Source organism: Dermacentor albipictus, chromosome 1 (assembly GCF_038994185.2).
Source record: "Dermacentor albipictus isolate Rhodes 1998 colony chromosome 1, USDA_Dalb.pri_finalv2, whole genome shotgun sequence".
NCBI lineage: Eukaryota > Metazoa > Arthropoda > Arachnida > Ixodida > Ixodidae > Dermacentor > Dermacentor albipictus.
This window is the reverse complement of record NC_091821.1, coordinates 37,316,037-37,337,114: the sequence shown is the minus strand read 5'-3', so window position 1 is coordinate 37,337,114 and position 21,078 is coordinate 37,316,037. Positions and strand designations below refer to the sequence as shown.

The 21,078-nt window shown below is 44.7% G+C and overlaps 1 protein-coding gene across 5 annotated transcripts in view; it reads left to right on the top strand.

The window, feature by feature from the left end:
- The window catches only part of Sec31 (secretory 31), a 189,609-nt gene that overhangs the window by 23,010 nt on the left and 145,521 nt on the right, over positions 1–21,078 (top strand). For all 5 annotated transcript variants that reach the window (XM_065430740.1, XM_065430739.1, XM_065430738.1 and 2 more), the window contains exons 7-9: positions 3,217–3,359; positions 6,211–6,322; positions 14,335–14,640. In XM_065430740.1, the coding sequence (XP_065286812.1) occupies positions 3,217–3,359; positions 6,211–6,322; positions 14,335–14,640 (561 nt within the window). The remainder of the gene's footprint in view (positions 1–3,216; positions 3,360–6,210; positions 6,323–14,334; positions 14,641–21,078) is intronic.

Sequence of the window (21,078 nt, the reverse complement as noted above, 5' to 3'; positions counted from 1 at the left end):
ATGGGTAAACGGCGCCGTGGTAGCTCAATTGGTAGAGCTTTCCACCCGAAATGCGAAGGTTGTGGGACTGTTCCCCACCTGTGGCAAGTTGTTTTTTCATCCACTTTCATTTCCATTCATTTATCGTTTCTTTATTTCATTTATGAAGCACAAGAATTTCCCCTACGTTGTTCTTGGTGTCAATGTTTGTTGGCTTCTTATGATATGACTAATAAAGATCAGGCCCTTCGGTTTTAACCCCCTTCCTTCTCGTTTATTACATAACGAGGATCTCGAATCCGATAACATTGATGCCTTCAGGTAGCATGAGTGGGTTTATTGACCGGCTGCCTTCACCCAAAACGATCACATTCTCGTGATGCCTGCGGCAGAAAGGATGTTCCACATCTGCCACCAAGGTCTGTGAGTGGTGGCGGTGGCTAACACTCCCAGGGCTCTACTAGGAAACATAAATACCCAAGAAAGTGCATGGGGAAACGGCACCACAGTAGCTCAATTGGTAGAGCATCGCTAGAAAATGCGAAGGTTGTGGGATCGTTCCCCACTTGCGGCAAGTTGTTTTTTCATCCACATTCATTTCCATTAATTTATCGTTTCTTTATTTCATTTATTAAGCACAAGTACCGTATTTACTCGATTCCAATGCACCCTCGATTATAATGTGCACCTGTTTTCCCTGACCAAAAGAAGAAAAAAAAAAAGAGTGCAATATCGCACATCTTGTGCTTTCATATAAAAATACTGTTTTCTCTCATTTGGAAAAAACAGATTTATTCCCAATACACTAAAGTTGCGATGAATAAAAACACAAATAGAAGCTGCGTACCTTGTCGCCAAGACTTTCACTGCGCCAGTACGAGTCACGTGGGGCAATAGATATCACTCGTCGCTATCAGACAACTCCTTATTGCTATCAACAGTCTAAAGCATTTCATCGTCGGTGCCGTCCATGGCATTCGAAATCCCGCACTTCTTAAAGGCCTTGTTGACCATGGCAAACGGGATCGTGCACCACGCATGTTTCACCCATCCAGCAAAGTCCTGCAGCAAGGCACGCTTCATTTTGTTGGCGGGCGTGAATTCGTGGCAGCCACTGACAAGCCATTCGGTGTACAGCGCCCGAATTTTATCTTTCACTGGCTTGTTCAAACAAACATCAAGCGGCTGGAGCTGTGATGTCATGCTGCCGGGTATCACGACAAGGTCAGTGTTGTATGCAGCCAGCCTGTCCTTGATGTGCTGGTCAAGGTGGCACCTGAATCGTGTCAAGCACAAGCATCCCACGCAGATCCAAACTGCCGTGGGGTCTCTTCTGCCAAACTTTATCAATCCAGTCAGCAACCAAGTTCGTGGTCACTTTCATTTGCGCATGCAGTCACGCCACTTGGAAGCACGATTCCTTTTGGGAGCGTTTTCTGTCTGAAAATAAGATACGGGGGCAGCTTGTGCCATCTGCAGTGTAACAAAGCATTGTGGTGACTTTAGTTTTCTCGTGGCCGGAAGACAAAATGCACACTTGCTTCGTCCCCTTCTTTTCAACGGTTGTGGTGGCAGGCATGTAAAAGTAGAGTGGCGTCTGATCGGCATTTCCAATCTGTCTGAAGTGGTAGCCGTTTCTATGGCATAACTTCAAAACGTGCCGCTAAGAACTGCAATTTCTCTTCATATTCTTCGGGCAATTTTTGGCATATCCCTGACCGCCTTCGAAGAGAAAAGCCTTTTCTTTTCATAAAATTTGATAGCCAGCACCTGCTCGCTTTGAAGTCACTCCGCATTAGCCTTTTCTGTAGGGCTAACTGCATCGCCCTTACTTTGAGCAGATTGGTTTTCACAGGCCGCTGTGGCGCGCTGCTCTTGCATGTATTCCGTGAGCAGCTCTTCTGTTTCGGTGAAGTGGCCCTGCTTCGGTCCACTGAAACCCTTCCTTGTTGCTTTGCTGGTGAAAATATTCTCCTTCTGTGTGTGCCAGTGCCGTATGCAAGTTTCAGGAACTCTGAATACCCGTGATCCATCCAGATTTCTGTTCGTCTCCACGCACTTGATAATTTTCCTTTTAAATGCAGCATCATGGTGGACTCGGCATGTCTTTGCAGTTGACGCTTCCATGCTGATTGAATAAACGCAGAAAATGGGAAGAAAGGTGATAGACTAGGTTACACCAGTGCCTGGTTACATGTACAACATAGAGGTATGCGCATGGAGGAAGCAACGGCAGCTAGTCTAGAAGCGTGTACGAGGCGTCCATTTTTCGAATGCCGATGGCGATATGGAAATGCTGATTTAGGGTCATACTCGATTTTAACACGCATGCAATTTTCGGACCCGTTTTACTGGAAAAAAGGTGCGCGTTAGATTCGAGTAAATACGGCAATTTCCCCTATGTTGTCCTTGGTGTCAGTGTTGGCTTCTTATGATATGACTAACAAAAATCGGTTCCTTCGGTTAAGCCCCTTTTTCTTATTTAAAGACAGGAGGTAGGATTTCTTTTATTGTATAGAGAGGATGCAGGCATTGCAGCTTCGAGTGCAAAGATTGGCTGTTGGGCACAAATGCAGGAAGAGAAGGCTAGAGGCAAGCAGCTGACAGACATAATGCTGCATGTGTTGTTTGGGCATTCCTTTATTTTACTTACTTTTATGCTACGAACATCTGTGAGAGGGCTTGCATCTTGCGATGGCATGGCACACACCATGATGCACATGTGACTTGAGCAGAAAAACTCTGTATACTGCCATCGCTAGTGAATTCACTGTGCAGTTTGTATCAACTGTAATGAAATTTTGACTGCATAAAGAGCCTAGTCTCGGATAGTGTGAATATAGAACAGCTTCCATGGAAACTTTTACTCTTGAAATGTAAAGGGATGCATTGCAAAAAGTTAGCGAGAATAGTGTTTTTGATGCCAAAACTGGAAGAAAAAAATTCTGTCATTACTGCTCACTGAAAATGACGCAAAAAATACTGATGAGAACAAGCGTGGTTTCTCAGCATGTCCTCATGTGCTATATAAAGGCTATTCTAAGAATGAAATTGGGCAGTTACTAGCTCTACAATTTTGTCAAAGTTTCTTCCCTAGTATATACGTATGTACAGTACTGCTCATTTATGGCCAGTTTTAGCAGAAGTAAAACTTTGTTGCAGTTACCTGAGTGACTAGCGGAACCGACTTAAGAGTGTGCTGCGAGGCTGCCTATACAATGCAATGCTTGCATGCAGGTGCATTGCAAGGCTGTGGCATGGCATCCTGAAGTGGCCACTCAGCTGTGCCTGGCCTCTGAGGATGACCATTCACCTGTGGTGCAGCTTTGGGATTTGCGATTTGCGACCTCTCCACTGAAGACTCTTGAGCACCATCAGAAGTGAGTGCATAAGCATTGCCTCTGTGACAGCTTTGGTTTGATACATTACTTGAATGGAGCAACTTTAAGGAAGTACACTTGCACACATTTTTACATTTGTAACTTTAACACGCGCTTCTCACCCGTAATAGGATCACATTTAGAAAGTATGGAGGTTGGATATTTTAAAGGGCGCCAAACCAATCTTGAAAATTTGTTATGTAGTGGTGACTGTGTACCACTTTACAATAAGCATACAGCTGCAAGAATTTTTTGAAATGATGCTGTAATAGAAGGCGTGGGACTCCTGCACAAATTGCATCAGTTTGATACAAACGCCGATTCCTGCGCCAAACTGTGCCAAACACAGAAAATTGACCGAAATAGCGCCATGCTGCGCCAGAACAGCTTCAGCATGTGTGCTCCGGCAGTGGCTGCGAACAACGAGCAGATTCGTTCTCTCAAAAACAGTGCAACCGCTGACATTCCGCACACCACGCGACGACGCCTCCCACACAGTTTCTCGAATTTTTGTGCTTATAACACTGGACCCTTTGGCGCCTCTGGCGAGTGGCCGGCGCACACGTGGCCACTCCCAGCTGTCATTGCTGTTGTTGGTACGGCCAGGGAGAATGCGGTTGAGTGGGTGGAGCGGCGCGGCACTACGTAGCTGAGGTGCAAAACAATGAAAAGTAGACTGAGGGCACTGCGAGCGAACTAGAACCTTTTTTAACCGTTTTTCCCTCAGGTCCAGTGCTTCATTATCCTGTTGCCAGTGTGGTCTCTGGTTTTGCTGTAGTACTGTTGGCATGAATAGAAACGCGTGCTGTAATGAATGCCTTTGATGTGTAATTACAGTCAATGACCGATTTTTTGGACATGCCCTAATAATCGGATGCCTTCAAGGAGCTGCCATGTACCCCATAGAGTCAGTGTTTAAGAATGTTTCTCGTCTTTTTGCCATCTGAGTTTCCTGACTTTTTTGCCATGACTGCAGGTCAAAACATTAATCACAGCCACTGCCATTTTTATTGTACTGGGGGGGGGGGCTTTATTGTATTGGGGGGGGCTCAAAAAAAGAAAGTTTGGCCTTCATTTTCTCTTATGATAATCATCCTTTTTCAACCAAATAAATAAATGTAGAGCTTTAAAAGAGTACTCTATTAATCAAATTACGTTAGTGTTGTGTACCATTAATATAGTCATGAAGGTAATGTGTCTTCTGATTGCCAAGGTCTTTCTGGAGGTGCATGTGTGTGTGTATAGAACCATTTCATGGAGGGTCAAGCTCAGAAGCTTCAGTGTGTGATGTTTTGAGACACCTTACACCTGAAACATTGGTACTGTGGTAATTGTTTAAGTAAATCATATACATATTTCATATTTAAAATTTCCTTAATCCCTGAACTGTTGATAGTGAGGTAACTCGTCATCACAACGAGCGTCTGCTGGTGTTGATGACAAGTTAAGTCGTGAGCTTTCCAGCAATTTTCGCACATCTTGATATGTGCAGTTTCCTGTAATTGTGAGATATAAATAATACACAGGGACTTCTGCTGTTTTTATTTTTCAACAAGACCAGTAAAGATGCAATAGAGCTCCTGCGCTGTAGCTTTGAGCTGAACAAGTGGCACCGCTACTGCGACACAAAGTGCTACTAATCAGTTGTTGCTGAGCCAAGCGCTAGCGTGCCCAGGTAAAAGCATGGCACCTCGAAAGAATGACACAGAATCGCAGCCAAGAAAGAGTGAAACTATGTACTGTTGCGTGTACAGCTGCCACAACAGCTGCTAGAACACCGCCGGTAAGCTCCCAAAGATAAAATTTTATGGATTTCCTGGGAAGTCTTCCGAGAAGGAGCGATGGGATTGCTAGATCCGGGCTCTGTGACAGGCGAAGTAAACGAAGAGTGTGTGTTTTTTTGCTATCATTGGAAATCGTCGTGTCCAGGCTCACGAGAAGTCTGTGCAGGACGTATGCTCCGACTTCTTGACCAACACAGCCAGGGCCGCGGCGTGTTTACACCATCCTCGGCATCCAGCCTTACATGTGCAGCTCGCTCTCACCATGTGCCTTGGGTGTGAAGACAACTGGGTAATAAAGAAAAAATGAGAGAAGGAACGACGTAATGATCATTATGCTAAACTGAAGCTGCACATTGTAGTCGACGCTTTTCATTTGCGCGACACATCTGCCACCAACATCGGAGGGGCCTGCTGCACTCATAATTTCTTCTCTAATGCTATAAACATGATTGCTGGCATATAGATCATTGCCACAGAGCAAGCTGCTTCTTTTGAAATACTGTTCCACTATTTCAGTTCTGTGAATTCCACAAAATAAAATGCACTGCTCGTTTCGCACGGCCATTGCTCCCGTAGACCAGCGTTGTGCGCAACAGAAGTGGGGAGAGTGCTTGCTACAATTCATGACGTGATTACGCTTGCGACTGCTATTGGCGGCACTGGTCGCTCTAGCGCAGCAGTGCCACCATACCAGCTCTCCAGCCTTATAGGCATTCCTGGTGCCATAGCTTTTAAATAAAGATGGTGCAAAATATGCAGCTTAAAATAAATGCACTTTTAAATTATTTTTCAAAATTTGTTGTGCTAGATAAGGGGTTAATGGAGTTTATTCTTACACGCTTTTATAAATTAAATAATTGCAATCAAAGGTTCTTTGAAACAGATGTGTGACATACAAGGGCATCATCTTAAAGTTCCGTGAAAACAGGGCCATTACCGAATGACAAGGCACAATGAGGGAATTTTATACATTCTTGAGCTTAGAATGTGAGCAAGTGATTGAAAGTTGGCATTAGTTTGACAAACTTTTTAGTTTTGTGTTGTAACTTGACTGCTCTTACTTGCAGGGGTGTTCTGGCTATTGCTTGGTGCCCACAAGACCCGGACCTCCTGTTGTCATGCGGCAAGGACAACAGGATACTTTGCTGGAACCCAAATTCTAATGTACAGGGTGGTGAGGTGAGCTGTTTTAATGAAAAGTGGTTTATTTAAAATGATGCTCATAGAGAGGCCCTGAAAAGTGTTTGCTTAAGAGAGCATGTGTATTGATGCCTTTTTTAAAGCATCTTTTACGAAATTTATTGAAACTGCACTATCTTTTTCAGATTTTTGTGCTAATTTTATATGTGCAATCATTCTCTAATTGTGTAATAGTTCTAAAGCAAATCAAAATTTATGACTACTTTTTCTGGGAACAGTGGAGCAAGAACTACTCCCCAAAATATTGGTTTAGGCACATAGCTAGATACCAGGATGCACAAGATTCACAGTGGTAGAGATACTTTTTGGTGGGACAAGTGCTCACAGTTATACAGCACATCAAAGTGTTGTGTTGAAAATATGGCTTATTCATTGTATAGTTATTTAAAACTGAAATTTGAAAATCTCCTACTATTGTGTGCATTATGCATTTGGCTACAAGCTCTACGAAAAATTATGCTTCTAGGTGCCCTGATGGCTGAGACATTGCTTTTAAAAGATTGCGAGGAGCCCAAAATTGATGTTTTGAGAATATGCAAAAAAAAAGCAAAGCTCACTTTTAATTCCATACAACAATAAATACTGAAATATTTACATTGCTAGACTGTTAGTAGTGATATAATCACCACCAGGGATATAATCAGTCTGCTTGCAGCTACTTGAATACCATTTTCAGAAAGTAGAGTATCATTATAAAGATGTGTAATCAACGAAAGGAGATATGTTTACTTGCTTTGATTCATGACCCTTGTGATTGTTTTTCTGATTGTTTATCTGGTGAAGCAAAGTGCCACTACCATCTCATGTTGAGCTGAATGTGTTTGTCCCCATTGTGGCATAAGCAGTCCATAGTAGCAGCTTGCTCACAGTGGCTCACTCTGTTTATAATAGTACATACTAGGGATATTCTTTACCTGCATTTCGTAAACCCGTGTGCAAAAGTGTATGGACCACAGGGTCGTCGCAAAAATAGAATTTCTTCGTAATTAATGCACATAAGCAGAAACTGACGAGTGCACTAGAAAATTCGTAATTCCAGGTTTTGACTGCAGTCTTTAATTTCAGGTTGCATTCACAGACAGTCAGTTTTATCGCGCAATCCGTGGTCCGTTTAATTTTGCTTACGAGTGTACAGTAGGGTCCACTCTTAGAGGGAACATGCGAGTGCATGGCTGGCAATCCGCAGAGCGCTAACTGCTGGCGAGATTTGGAAAGGTGTAGCAGGCGCATAGATTCATAAGGGCGGTGCGTGCCCTGTGTCATCTGCTACTTCTCCACCCCAGCGCTTGGCGCACACTAGCGAGAGCTGGCCCTTCTGGCTTTAAGGCGAAAGCCTTAGATCTCAGTTTCAAGGTCGCGTTGTGAGGTACAGAAAATCGGCACGCTCATGCCACTGCTCACGCATTCGAGGTCTTCTTCCAAATCGCTTCTTCCACATCACTGCCACATCGATGCTGTTAATCATGCCAAAAAAAGGGCACAGTTAATTAATATAGAGGTAATTAAAGCACTAGACCCCACAACCTTTGGTGGGAGTCGAACCCTCTACTTTGGTGTTAATTAGGGTGAAGTTGACTAAGGTATGGTTAATTAAGGTAGCTTTAATTAAGGCACTCGAACCCACAACCTTAAGTGGGAGAAAGCAAGTAATAAGAAGTAACAGTGCATTCGAATGAAAATGTCAAATAATTTAATGAATGTCTCTTGAGCACGCAGGCTTTCACCTAACCCTCTTTAGCATATGCTAAACTGACTGTCAATTTTTTTTCCCTCAGTGTGAAGCAAGTAATACCAACTCTGCCTCTCGTTTGTTGAATAGACGGACGTTTTATGGTTGGAAGGTCAAGCTTGGTATGCTCACTGCATCTAGCTTCAATTGCCTTGTCTGTTATCAAAAGCCGCCTCTTGTTGCGAGCAGTATTTGAAAAACATGACTAGCTTATCGGGGAGAAAAAGAAATTCTCCCTGCTGATTTACTCTACCAGCAGCAGACTGAGTGGTGGCTAGATAAATTGCATGGGAAAAAACGTAAGCGCAGGGGCAGAGAAGTAGCAGACGAAGCAAGGCACGCGCCGCCCTTACAACTCTATGCGCATGTGCCACGTTTACAAATCTCACCGCCAGTCATGGCTGCGCGGGCCACGAGCCATGTGCTCACGTGTTCTCTCTAAGAGTGAACCGTACTGTACATGCTCTTGGAGACAGGTGAACTGTAAGGCAAGGGCTATGGTACTGCACACTGTGTTCAACTTTGTTTAGCTGCCTGCATTATAGCCATTTGGAGCAGAGGACACATACCTGTAGGGTTGGCAAAGAGGAAGCACTTGTTTTGTAGTTATGATTTCGTTGGGGGGTCGGCACCATTGTTAGATTCTATGGAAAGAATTAGTTGTGTATCATTGCAAGTAGTGTGGAAATGTCCAAATGGGAAAACAAATAATTAAATATGCGCTAGACTGCATACCAATCCAAGCATTGTACAGAATGTTGGGATGCTGAGAAGTTCAGTGATCACAGGACAGTGAAGCCTATGATTAGTTCTGATTTGAAAAGACGCAAGGAGAAATTTAGCAGGGAAAAAGCAGGCCAACTAATAACAGTCAAGGGAAAAGCAGCGAATGAGAACTTAAAAGGGGGGATGTGGCAATTGAAGTGGTCCAATTGCCAAATTTTCGATTTTCTGATTCATTTTTCTTGCGATCCACGGACCATTATTTACCTCGTGGTGAAAAAATGAAATATGCGGTAGTAATAGAAAAAAAAAAAAACGGCACTTTCCTAGAGTTCTGTCATCACAAACTGCAAAAAAATCTGGCTTCGGAAGGCACGGTCGCACCGTTGATCGCTCGGCTATCCGTCAGCGCAAGGTGGCTAGCTTGGTATCATCATAAAGAGGAGAGATCGTAGCTCAAGATAGCCGCAACGACATGTTTATTCACTGAAAAATAAACCAGCAACCGCGAACAAAAGAAGACAAAAGCGGCATTGCAATTCGGCGCAGTAGTCACGTGGGCCACACAGCGTGCTCCTATTAGCTGTTGTAGATTTGAATTGCTGACGAACCTCTCTCATGCGCATTTGCGCAGCAGTGAGTGGTGTGTTGTGATAAATGTAATTGATGATCGTGGAAGCTTAATGCACATGTTCTGTGATGAGCCTCAAAGGAAGGAAGTTCCGAACGATCATGCGTACAGAAGACCACGAAAGCCGTGGAACGGGGGGAGAAAACTACTCGTAGAAGTGGATCGTAGAACTACTCGTAGAAGCCGAACGTGTCGACGAGGCACAACCGGCGCATGTGGGTGATGCGACCGTGGGCTATGGTGACGGTGCGTCTGCGTATGGTCGTGACGGCAACATGACATCGGCGAGAGGAGAAGTTTTCATATCAGATATTCAGCTGCGAATTTCAGCTCCAACTCTCACTAATGAAGAGGTTACGCAACGAGACGAGACAAGAGTGGACGGACATTTTGAATGTGCTGTCATCCACCTCTGCACGACACATGGATGCACGGCACATCAAAAAGGTTACTAAGGTGCACGAAACTGCTGTAGAGAAGCGAAAAACAACATCAAAATGTATAAAGAAAATATGTCCTTACAGGCAAACGACTACACCCCAGGCAGGTTTTAAGTGCGCAAAGGAAAGATTTAAATGTTTATAACAAATGAAACTTTGAGCTCCGTTTCCTCAGCTTTCATTTTTTGTGTAGTTGCTTTCAGTCATCCTAGTGCCATTTCACAATGAATGAACACAAAATCATTGTCTTTTGCACTTAGATCCTGAAACATTGATGAGTGCAATAAAGCTGTCCATTTTTATCTGCACTTCATAAAAAAATTTATAATGTTTTTTTTTTTTTGCGAAAGTCGTTAATAAGGCAATATGCATAGGAAAGTTTAAAAAAAGTTATGCTGATTTCTGCACAAAAATAAATAAACCAATAACTTTATTGCACAGAATGGGCCTTTGTGAACATGATGATGTGAAAATCTTGGTGAGTTTATGTGTAATGAATTAATTTGGGGATGACCATTAGAGGCTGTCAAGTGTTGTGACTCGAAAACTATAATAGATAGCACAAAACTGATTTCAGTTATGATATCAGCATAACAAGTCACACTTGCGTGCCAAATTTCATCAATTTGTTCCCATAATTAAAAAAGAAAAGTTTTCATTGCCACGTTTCCCCTTAACCAAAATAACTCCAGAGGCCACAATGGAAGTCGGGGGTCATTTTTCTGAATGCTGAAGTATTGTTTGACTTTTATATAGGGGTGTGCAAATAGGTTTCGAATATCAAATATCAATCGAATATGAATCAAATATGAATTGAATAGTTTTAGAAGGGAACTGAATCTAGTACAAAACAAATAGGGCCAGAAGCAAATAAAGTATAGAATATCTTTTCAATAATTTGTGAATAATGTACAGCCATCTCACTAATAATATCAAACAGTTTTCAGATGCTGGTATTCACAGTGCTAAAATTTCTGTCATTAGACTGCATATTATGAAGCATGTTTCATTAAAAGCACAAAGAGAGCATTAGGAACAACTAAACGGTTTGTCCGTGAACTCGGGGCTTTTTGGAGCATATGTTGTGCATTATTCTGTAAAGTTAGAAAATGCAGTTTTGTGTGCTAATTAATATCTGCGTATACCTTCACGATGAAATCAAAATGCTTGCCATTTGGCGCAATGGCACAGTGAGAAAAAAAAAAAAGCTTTCTCTAGTTCAAATGGCTGTGGCAGGTGGTGCCAATATTGTATCAAGTAGGCTTGTGGGAATATTCAATATTTTCTAATATTAGATTGAATGTTGTGCTATTCGATATTTGCTTCAGCTCAAATTTCAGTATTTAAAGCTTTCAAAGTACAGTAAACCATCGTTATAACGTAGCCACTTTACATGAATATAGTACAAAACAAATAGTGCCACGCTTTATTCGAAATTTCTCCCAAACGCATGCATTTTAAACCAGATTACTCTGAGCATGCCAATAAGCTGCTCTGCTTAGAGTGAACTGTCAAGGGTCTAGTGCTCACCCTCTCAGTTTGTTGATCGTTGCAATTGCGGAGCTGCGCACCGCGATCAAAAGGAACTGTCATGGTGCCAGTGCAAGTCGGAACAAGAAAACCAGGAAGACAGAGTGGCCGGCAGCACTTGCATGCTCACATGCTTGTTTAAATGGCAGGAGCGTAACCACATGACTCCGATCCACCAGCAGGGAGACACGAATAAGCCCCAGACCTCCTCACCTGTCCTTGCTCGCTAGCTCTGGCACCAATATAAAAGAAGGTAGCCTTTAGTTTTATTCAGGGAGCTTATACACTCGAAGCGAGCCACCTCTCCGTTGGAACACCCTTTCCCTCAATGCTGTAACCACACGTTATCTGCGGCGAGCGGTGGTGCCACCATGGTGCCGTGGAGCCCTGGAGTCCTGGAAGTAGGGCGAAACAGAACAGACAAATGTTACTCTGCGCTGCCTTCCACGTGCCCAGTATGCCCAAAGCCACCCAAGCTAAGACTGCCCTATTGGCTCCCTCCTGCAGCTTGCACAACGCAACCAAGAAACTTGATCCCAGACTGGCTCAATCACGATCAAAAGTGCACCCCGTGACACCTGCATTGGGCTTCTGCTGAGTTGTGCTATTTTAGCTTTACCTTTTTAGCTTTTATGGAGCAGTTGCTTTTATTTAATTACTACTGCTCATATTGAATTTTTTTGCCATCCCGTTCACTTCATTATAATGAGAGCTTACTGTATTCGAAATGAACGAATACACATACATATGTTTTTGCATATAAGCCACACCCCCCAATTGCAACACTCCAGAAAAAAAAAAAACAATTGCGCATAATAGCTTGTGTAAATAATTGCCTGTAAAAACAGTCTCCATTCACAGACATGTGCCTCATAATTGCATAGTGGTTTTCGCATGTAAATCCCTAGAATTTTTTTTTTAACTGTTGACCCCTATTTCTTTTTAATATTGCCTATTATGGTAATTTTATTGGAACTCTTCCACGCTCGGCTGTACTTTCCATTAGGGGGAAACAATTCATTAGTAGCAGTTAGTTTTTTTGTGTCCGTGGTGTTTTTGAGACCATGTCTGGTTGTCTAAACTCTGACCCCTGTTTGATCATGTTGGCTTGCTTGATTGGTCTGAGCCAGCTACGTGAGTAACCACCATGCAAATTTGCTGTCTATTCTATGTTGCTCTTGCTGCTTAAGCTTGATTCGCACTGCGGATAATACGTCTACGCTCATTACAATGGACCCGTGTACAACAGACTTTCGGATTTAACAGACCATATTTCAGCTTTTGTTTATTCTGCTGACTTTATTAATGCAACGAAGTCTGCTTTGAACGGACCACGTTACAATGGACTGTACGTACTACAACGGACGAAATTAGTGGCAATTAAAAAAAAAATCGGGTGTATAAAACATACTTTTGCCGTGTCGACACGTGCTGACAACTGACTTGTGAGGGTCAGCTGACGATCGCGGCTCAATATTGTGCGTGTGAGGGAGGAAGGCAGTGCGGAAATGCGGCGTCTTCAACACGCAAGGCCAGAGGGGGGGGGGGGGGGGGGAGGTGAGAGGGAGAGGGGTTGCTGCTTGTGGCGCAGCCGCTGTATCTTGAAAGTGATCTGCGATGTAAACAAAGTGCGCGTCTACGCGGACGCTGCATATTGAAAGTTATCTGTGATGTGAACAAAGTGCACCCACTGCCAGTAGCTTTGTATGCGCTGTGCTTTGGATGTTTAGTTCGTGTCGAAGCAAGAGATAGCATGAAGGGCAATTCACTCGCTGCTGCTGCTGTGCTTATCTTGTTTAATTTGCTATCGCAATCGATGCTTCGCCTTTCGGGTGAAACTGTGACTTTCTTTTTGTTTTTTACTTTGGACGTTCGTCATTCATTCTTTGCAATAAAGTTACTAGATATTGCGACGAAAGTTTTGGAAGTGAGGCATTTCGGATATTATGGACTTTGAATAGAATGGACATTTTTTGTTGAATTATCAGGCTCCGTTGTAATGAGAGTTGACTGTATAGCTGTTTCAGTCTGCAGATGTCACTGAGCTGCACCGAATTGCACTGCAAAGAGCTAGTCTGCATCGCTCTTCTGCATGGTCTGGTTCACTGTGATTGAGACACGTTGCACTCATTCATGGGCAAAATAATAAATAAGGTCTGTCGTGTGAATCCAACTTAATAGGAATAAGACAGCCTATTGTTACCCATGTATCATATACACGCGGGTAAGGGCCGCACTTTCTTTGCCATATTTGAGGGTCACTTTTCAAGGTGCGTCTCGTACATGCGATGTGTGAAAAAAAACTCATTTTGTAAAAGCAACGTACCAATTAATGAATTAAGGGCGTTCGTTGCAGATTGTATCTCTACACTCAATCATCGTCACTTGCTGAGCCCTCCCACATATTTACACAATGTAACTGATGTGATACCAACTGGCTTGACAAATCTGTATGTACCACTGATTGGGCCTGCATTTTCTGTTCTTGACAGTCAGTTAATGCTATGAACTAATTTTTGATATGTTGAAGGCAATTTATGAAAACTGCTTCCCCTGAAAAACAAGGTTCCTGACACGAGAATGCGCAAGCCTAAGTTAACTCTTATGCACATAAGATGGTGCATAAATGCTGAATTTTTCAAATGTTTCATCTCTAACAGAAACCCTGAATATTTAATTGGGTTTAAAAATCACAGCAGCATATATACCGCATTATTACATGTCCCATTTTGCTACATGCTTAGAAAGAATAGCTCACCCGCCATTTGGGCAGTAGAGGTTATGGCTAGACTGATGCACCTGTAAAGCATTGAATCTTCAAGTGAAATGGTTACCAATAAAATATTGCAATATTTTATTTGCAGGTCTCCACCTTTTTATTTAGTAGCCTTGTGGCTACCACTTAATCCTGTTAAGTGTACTTCTTACGGCGCTGCAGGTCGTGTGTGAAATCCCGACGGGCAACCAGTGGCATTTTGATGTCGCTTGGTGCCCACGCAACCCAGCAGTCATCTCAAGCGCATCTTTTGACGGCCACGTGGGCATCTACTCACTGCTTGGAGGCCAGCAGCAGGCCCAGGCAAGCCCAAAGCTTGCGGAGTCCTTTCCTGGTGCCGACACGCTGGCTCAGCTGCCACCAGCATTCCAGCAACAGCAGCAGCAGCAGCAACAACAACGGGGTGTCACTATCTCACTCCTCAAGCCACCGAAGTGGCTGCGCAAGCCTGTTGGTGCTTCCTTTGGGGTACGTGTGTCATTTATCAACAAGGGTTCAATCTGAGTAGGCTGTGATTCTTCAACTGGTTTCATTATTTACACTTTGTGTAGTAGTGGTGCAAGGTAACGTGAGTATTTGTTAGGTTACAGAATTTTTCTCAGTTGATCTTCATTAGTGTTGTGTACAGTCGGCACCTGCTTACAGATCCCAGTAACAGTGCAGTCCATTTATAATGATACCATATATAACAATACAGTAATCCCTCGTTATAACAAAGTCAGCAGGACGGTGAAAAAATGTGTTATAAGCGGTAACTCGATATAAGCAACCATTCGAGAAAAGCTAAAGAAGTCGAGCTTTAATTGCACCACAACTGCGAGGAAGTAAAAATACAACGTATTCAGTGAAGCAAATTTTTGTTCAGGTGCGAGAGAGGCAGTGAGCTTTGGCTGTTTCAAGTTCTTACCGGGCGCGAGCAACCCCTGCTCCAATTTGACCAAGCATCATTGTACGAGGCCGTGGTAGCCATCCTTGTATTCAACCTTATTCTGCAGCAAGAGTAGGTACTCCGGCATCTGCAACATAGTCCGCACTTCACGTGGCTCTTCGTTCACTGGCTCTTCGTCCTCGTTGGGGCCATCAACAGTGTCAATTGTCTCCGCATGCGTCGCTGGGGGGCGACCACGGGAGCAGCAGCATCAGCCATCACGAATGTCTCGAAAGTCGCCTTCTACAGCTTAGCCAGAAATTTTATGAACAGCTTCATACAATTGTGTGCAAATACAGTAAAAGCTTGTTAATTCGAACCACAAGGGGAAGCCGCTTCAGTTCGAATTAACGAAAGTTCGAACTAACGAAAGTGAAGGAGAGCAACAGTACACTGCGATTTGGAAGCAGTAGGGAATGTCAGAAATTTGGCGAGTCAGAAAGTGATGGCGTGTGCCGCGGGCACACGCCATCTTCAAGTCGAAGCTCTGGGTCCGACTGTGCCACGCCACCGATGTCCACCGAAACGAACGTTAGCCGAGGCTTAACACTATCACAATGAATCGCGACGGCCGATACCTCCTAAGCTGAAAACAGAGGTGCACAACCGATGAAGACTGCTGAGACAAAGACGCTGGACATGTGAAGGTGGCAAAGGTCCTGATTCGTTGGTTCTTGATTGCGAGCGCAGCTGCGACGTACTTGATTTGCTGTGTTTTGGCGCTTGCCGTGCCATCTCCGCACAACATTAGCAGCTGTACAAGATTTGCAAAGCCTCCGAGATTCGCAAGGGGCAAGAAGTCTCGGAGGCTTGAGAACGGCTTGAGAGAACGGAGAGGCGGCAGCCGCCGCTGCCGTCTGGCTTACCCCGCGTCGGTTATATTTTTTTTTCCGATTTTGCCTTCTCTCGCCGTTCTCTCCGTTTCGGAGGCAATACAGCCTTGTGTGTAGGCAGTAGGCGCGTTTCTCTGGCCGTGTGCCAGGCGAGCGTAGTTCGAATTATCCGTGAGGGAACCTTCTCGCGTTCGAATTAACGGACTTTTTTATACATAAACTTCTGTGGAGCTTGGCAGGACCAAATCGTACAGTTCGAATTATCCATAAGTTCGAATTATTGAAGTTCGAATTAACGAGCTTTCACTGTATAACAAACGTACAGTCGCCGACCGTTTATTCGGACCTCACGGGGACTGCTGAAACGTCCGAATAAACAGGTGTCCGAAAAAGCAGATTAAGAAAAAAAAAATGAAATCCTTTATTTCCATGCACTTATTCGGGCTCGGCAGTAGGCTTGAAGAAATCGTGAATGCGCCTTTGCATGCTGTTCCGTTTACGCGCAATCAGATAAACCTGAATCTTGGAGAGGGTCATACGGTCACTATAGGCGGCTGAAAGCACAGTCACTGCTTGTACATGCTCCGCATGCAACGGCAGCGCAGCACATGGTGCGTCATCTTCCGACTCAGAGTCATCGTCCGGTGGTGCAGCAGAAACCTGACGAATGATCTCACCGTCATCGAGTTCTGCGCATGTCAGTACAGCAGTGTCAGCACCTGTGAAACTGTCAAGTGAGACGGTGTCCGGAATCGCAATGCAACCACTGCGCAGGTCTTGGCAGAACATTTTCCGTGTCAGTAGGGAGCACATCTGAAGGCGACAAATCTTAGGCCTCCCGGCACCCGCTTGCCGGCATTCCCCAGCGCAGTTTGCACAGCCACTGTCGGCGTCATTAGACACTTGACGCGATGTTTCCGTATTCCGCATTGGATCACCGGAACCTTGACACAGCACACAAAGCAAACACCACCATGCCGACACCAGTCGCACAAACGAAAAATGTGGCCTACTCGCAGCGTCGTGCGCGATAAAACAAATCAGCTGCTGGATTGTGTTGACATGGCTTACTAAGCTGAAACCGGAACTGCTGTAGAGCTACTCTATCGAACCAGGCAGAAACGATGATGATGAGCGGGGATTTGCAGTAGCGCCACTTCGTGGGGCAGCAAGGAGGCTCCGTTCTAAACAAAAATGACATTCAGCAAGTCGAACCATGCACCGGGCAGAGTCGATGCATGGTGCTCTCGATCGAGTTGGCTCAAGGAGTGTCCGAAAAATCAGACGAGAGGTTGCAAGGTGTCCGAACTTTCAGCAGTTGTTATACATTATGATCTATGGGGAGAATGGTGGTGCCGCGAGGCAGACCGAATAATCGAGCATGTCCGAATTTTTGGAGTCCCGAAAATCAGTCGGCGACTGTATTCAAAAGCACCGGGCTGCTATAGTCGAACTCGACTACATCGAACCTGTTTACATCGAATTATTCTGTATATCGTGCAGTTTCTGAACTTGGTATAGTTACAATGAGTATATATTGCAAAAGTTATGTTACACTGAACAAAAATAGCAGTGACTCCCGATATATAGAATGACATGCGGCGCAAAAGTGCCCCCAGAATTTGGCTTTTCCTCGTGGCGTCAGGGAAACCAGGTGGTGCGGCTCTATTCACCTGCTCTCCCTACCATGACTGTGCTGTGTCGGGCGAGCTGTCGACACCCCCCTGCAAAAAATTATCCTGGCCTGCCCGCAACGCTTACTCAGACTGCCTATCAGAGGCTCATGTGCCCTCGTCGTGCAAGATGGTGCAAGGGCGAGTTGTCTCGCTGCTTTTCTGGTTCATTGTGTTTGTGCCTTGTGGGCCTTCTCCCGCAGGCTTGCCGTGATGAATCCGCACAATTCGCCTGTCGCTGTGAAGCTTGAAATCATGAAGTGGGTCGAACGCGGTGAGATGTCAAATGTCCCCGCAGCATGCAAGGTTCTGAAGAGCACTCTCAGCATGATCTTGAAAATAAGGGGGAGATAAAGGCTAAAGTGGACAAACTCGTGACCCATGCCCATGGCGACCAACGTGTACGCACAGCCGTGTATAAGTGGTTCATCCGAAATTGCATCAGACGTGCCAGCTTCCGCATGCCCGGTAATGTCTGTAAATTCTGATGAGTGCGACAAAGCTATTGCCAGTGTTGTTGAAGTTTGGAGCAAGCTGTCAGAATTTCCGGAAGCCATTGACGAATCAACGGTCAATGAGTTTGTGAGTGCAGATGATGGTGTCGCGACCATGGGCAAGCCCGAAAACGAAGACCACATTACTAACATCGTACCGAGCACAAGTGAAAGTGAGCACAATGAAGAAACCAACGATGGTCATTTGCCCACGTCCGTGACGTGATTGGTGCACTTGCACTACGTAGTCTGGTGCTTCTGTGCGAATGTGGAAGGTTGCGACCTCAGCTGCTCCGACTCTTTAGACAATGCCCAAATTGCCCAAGCAGAATAATATACAGGACTATTTCATACAGAACTAAGCTAGTTTCATCAATAAAGCGATTTTATAAATGGTAGGTGCTTTTATATGTTCAATTCTTTAGCAGGCTTATATCGAATTATGCCCTATAACGAACTGATAGGCATATTTTTGCAAGTTCAATATGGACGGGTTAGACTGTATAACAAACACCTCAAACCAGAAGCATGGAAGTTTCAAAGCACAGTAATGTGACCATGCTGGGAGCATGGTCATTACTGAAACTGTCATGGTTGAACTGGAACGGGAGTACCCCCCCTTCCAGTTCAACCATGACAGAGATACAACCGCCGGGATGAGCGAGCACCACGGTCAGAGTCGGTCGTTTTCAACGATGCTAGGGTAACTGTGCTTTCAAGGCATGTCTCCAGCATTCTTCAAGGCGAGACCAAGCCTGCACAGCGACTGCGGCCTTCGAGATAGCATGGGCGTGCGTGCGTGCATGCTGGTGCTATCTTGGAGGCCACGGTAGCAGCACTCTTTACACATTTCTCCGTGCTGCACCATGTGCACTGTGCCTATTTGGACGATTTGGACCAAGGGTGCTGTTCTAGACATTGTCAAATTTCACTATAATGATGAATTTGGTAACGGTGGCATTTTAAGCCACTCAGAGGCCATAGAAGCCCTGTGGGCCTCTCTGATTGGCTGAAAATGCCACTCTTACCAAATTTGACAATATGGTGGAATGTGACAATGTCCAGACTAGTACTCCAATTTGAACCTGCGGCTGTTCAAGTGTTGCTATCTTGTTGTTGCTGTTGCTATTCATGTGGCCTGAGTTGGTGTAAATGCGACACTGCCACACAAAGTTGTAAAGTGTTGGCAGTTACTGTGCCTCATCGGGAGCTCATAGTTCATCGACGTGTCGTTTATGTTGTTGCTCATTATGGTTTGTCAGGCCGTTCTACCTTTTGTGCTTTTTTCGGCCGAAGCGACATAGAAAATGTAGCTTTGCAGCTTTTGGCACACAGGTGGCGGATGCTGCAGCCATAATGGTAAGACCTTTGCAAAATGCCGACATGCCGCAGTACTTTCTGCTTCCAACCAACTAAAATGCTTCGTAATTGTATGGAGAATCCACTCGTGTCCTGCTTATAGTAAAATATATCACAAGCGATTGAAGAGAAAATGACGTTGGCTGCACTCATACATTCAAAATTGCAGCTGTATGGAACTGGCTGGGCACCATGTTGAAATAGCTACAATGCTGCATGTCATTCTTTAGATGACATTTTTAAGCGGGGCATGACACCATCACCTGACAATTTGCGGTTTTCCACAAGAAATTGTAGTAGAGGATCTATCATGGCTGTACATGTGTAAAAACTGGGCTGTAAAAGCGCATTTGTCCAAAAGATGAGCTGGAACTTGTCAGCTTAAGCCCCGTCCTCTGGTGCCGATCGTGATATTGCCATGTCATGTGGGATGTCATGTGCTGCATGGAGCCGAGCCATCATCTGCTACAAAATCGGCCACTGCACCACGTGAGGTTGGAGCATAGCTGCTATTTGTTGCCGTACTTGCTCCATATTTTGTGTGCCCTGTCTTCAATACCGCCAACTTCGCATGAAGAAGCAAGTGACGAATCTGAGTAGCAGAAGCAGCGGTAGTGTCGCATTTTGACTTCGACCCCATCGCCATCAGATTTAGTGACGAAGAGAGCGTCGAAAACGTGAACCGTGAGACGCTAGTGATGCCCTTCCGCACTGTTGAGTACTATAGTGTTATGTATTTCATATTTAATGTGTGCAGCTGCTTAGGCAGCTGTTCATGGGAGGCGAAGTCTGCCGCTACTTTGGACAATGCAAATTGTTATGCACGTAGATTTTTTGCTGGCATGCATTCCATGCGTGCATGTCTCAGATCCGTACTCAACAAAACTACGACTTTGTTAAGCTGCCACGCGTTCCTACCAGTTATTTTTTTTACCCCTTCTGTAGTTGCGTGCAGCAAATGTAAACAAATACCTGCACACATGTGTCCGTGATGCAAGGATTTTGCGCGATGTACACATTGGCTGAACCTTTACTTGAACTTGCTTTATTGCAGCCTACATTGGTAAACAAAATATACCAAGGTTGCCGTTTGGCCGGGGCACTGCCTGCTGGATGGGTCAGTGCGCGAATACAGTCAGCAACGTGTCTGGCCACAGCCTCAGCTTTTTCATGGGTATCCCGAACTCGGCGAGCAGGCGGAAATCGTCGTAGCTGTCTGGCAGGAAGTCTTCCAAGCGCAAAACAAGTGTCAAATGAGCACCAGTCCTTCCTGCCCACATTCATCTCCCACGCCTTACACTTGACGGGCTCCTTGGGAAACCTGAAGAACCACACAGAGCACTCCTTGCTTCATTCGCTATGGCACCCCACAGTGGTAGAAGGGCGCTGCGGTGGCACTGTTTCAACTGCTGCAGTTAAATTCCAATGGCAAGCTAAACAAAGCATAAGTTTTTCGTATGCACACGCAGCTGAAACTTGGATTGTTTGCTGGAATATACATGCTCGTTCGGCAATGTCACGGCTTGCGAGCACATCAGTATTGCTCGACTGTTATGACGTTTGAGTGTCATATAAAGAATTAAATTACAAATTATGTGCTGGCTCAGATGCGCTAAAAT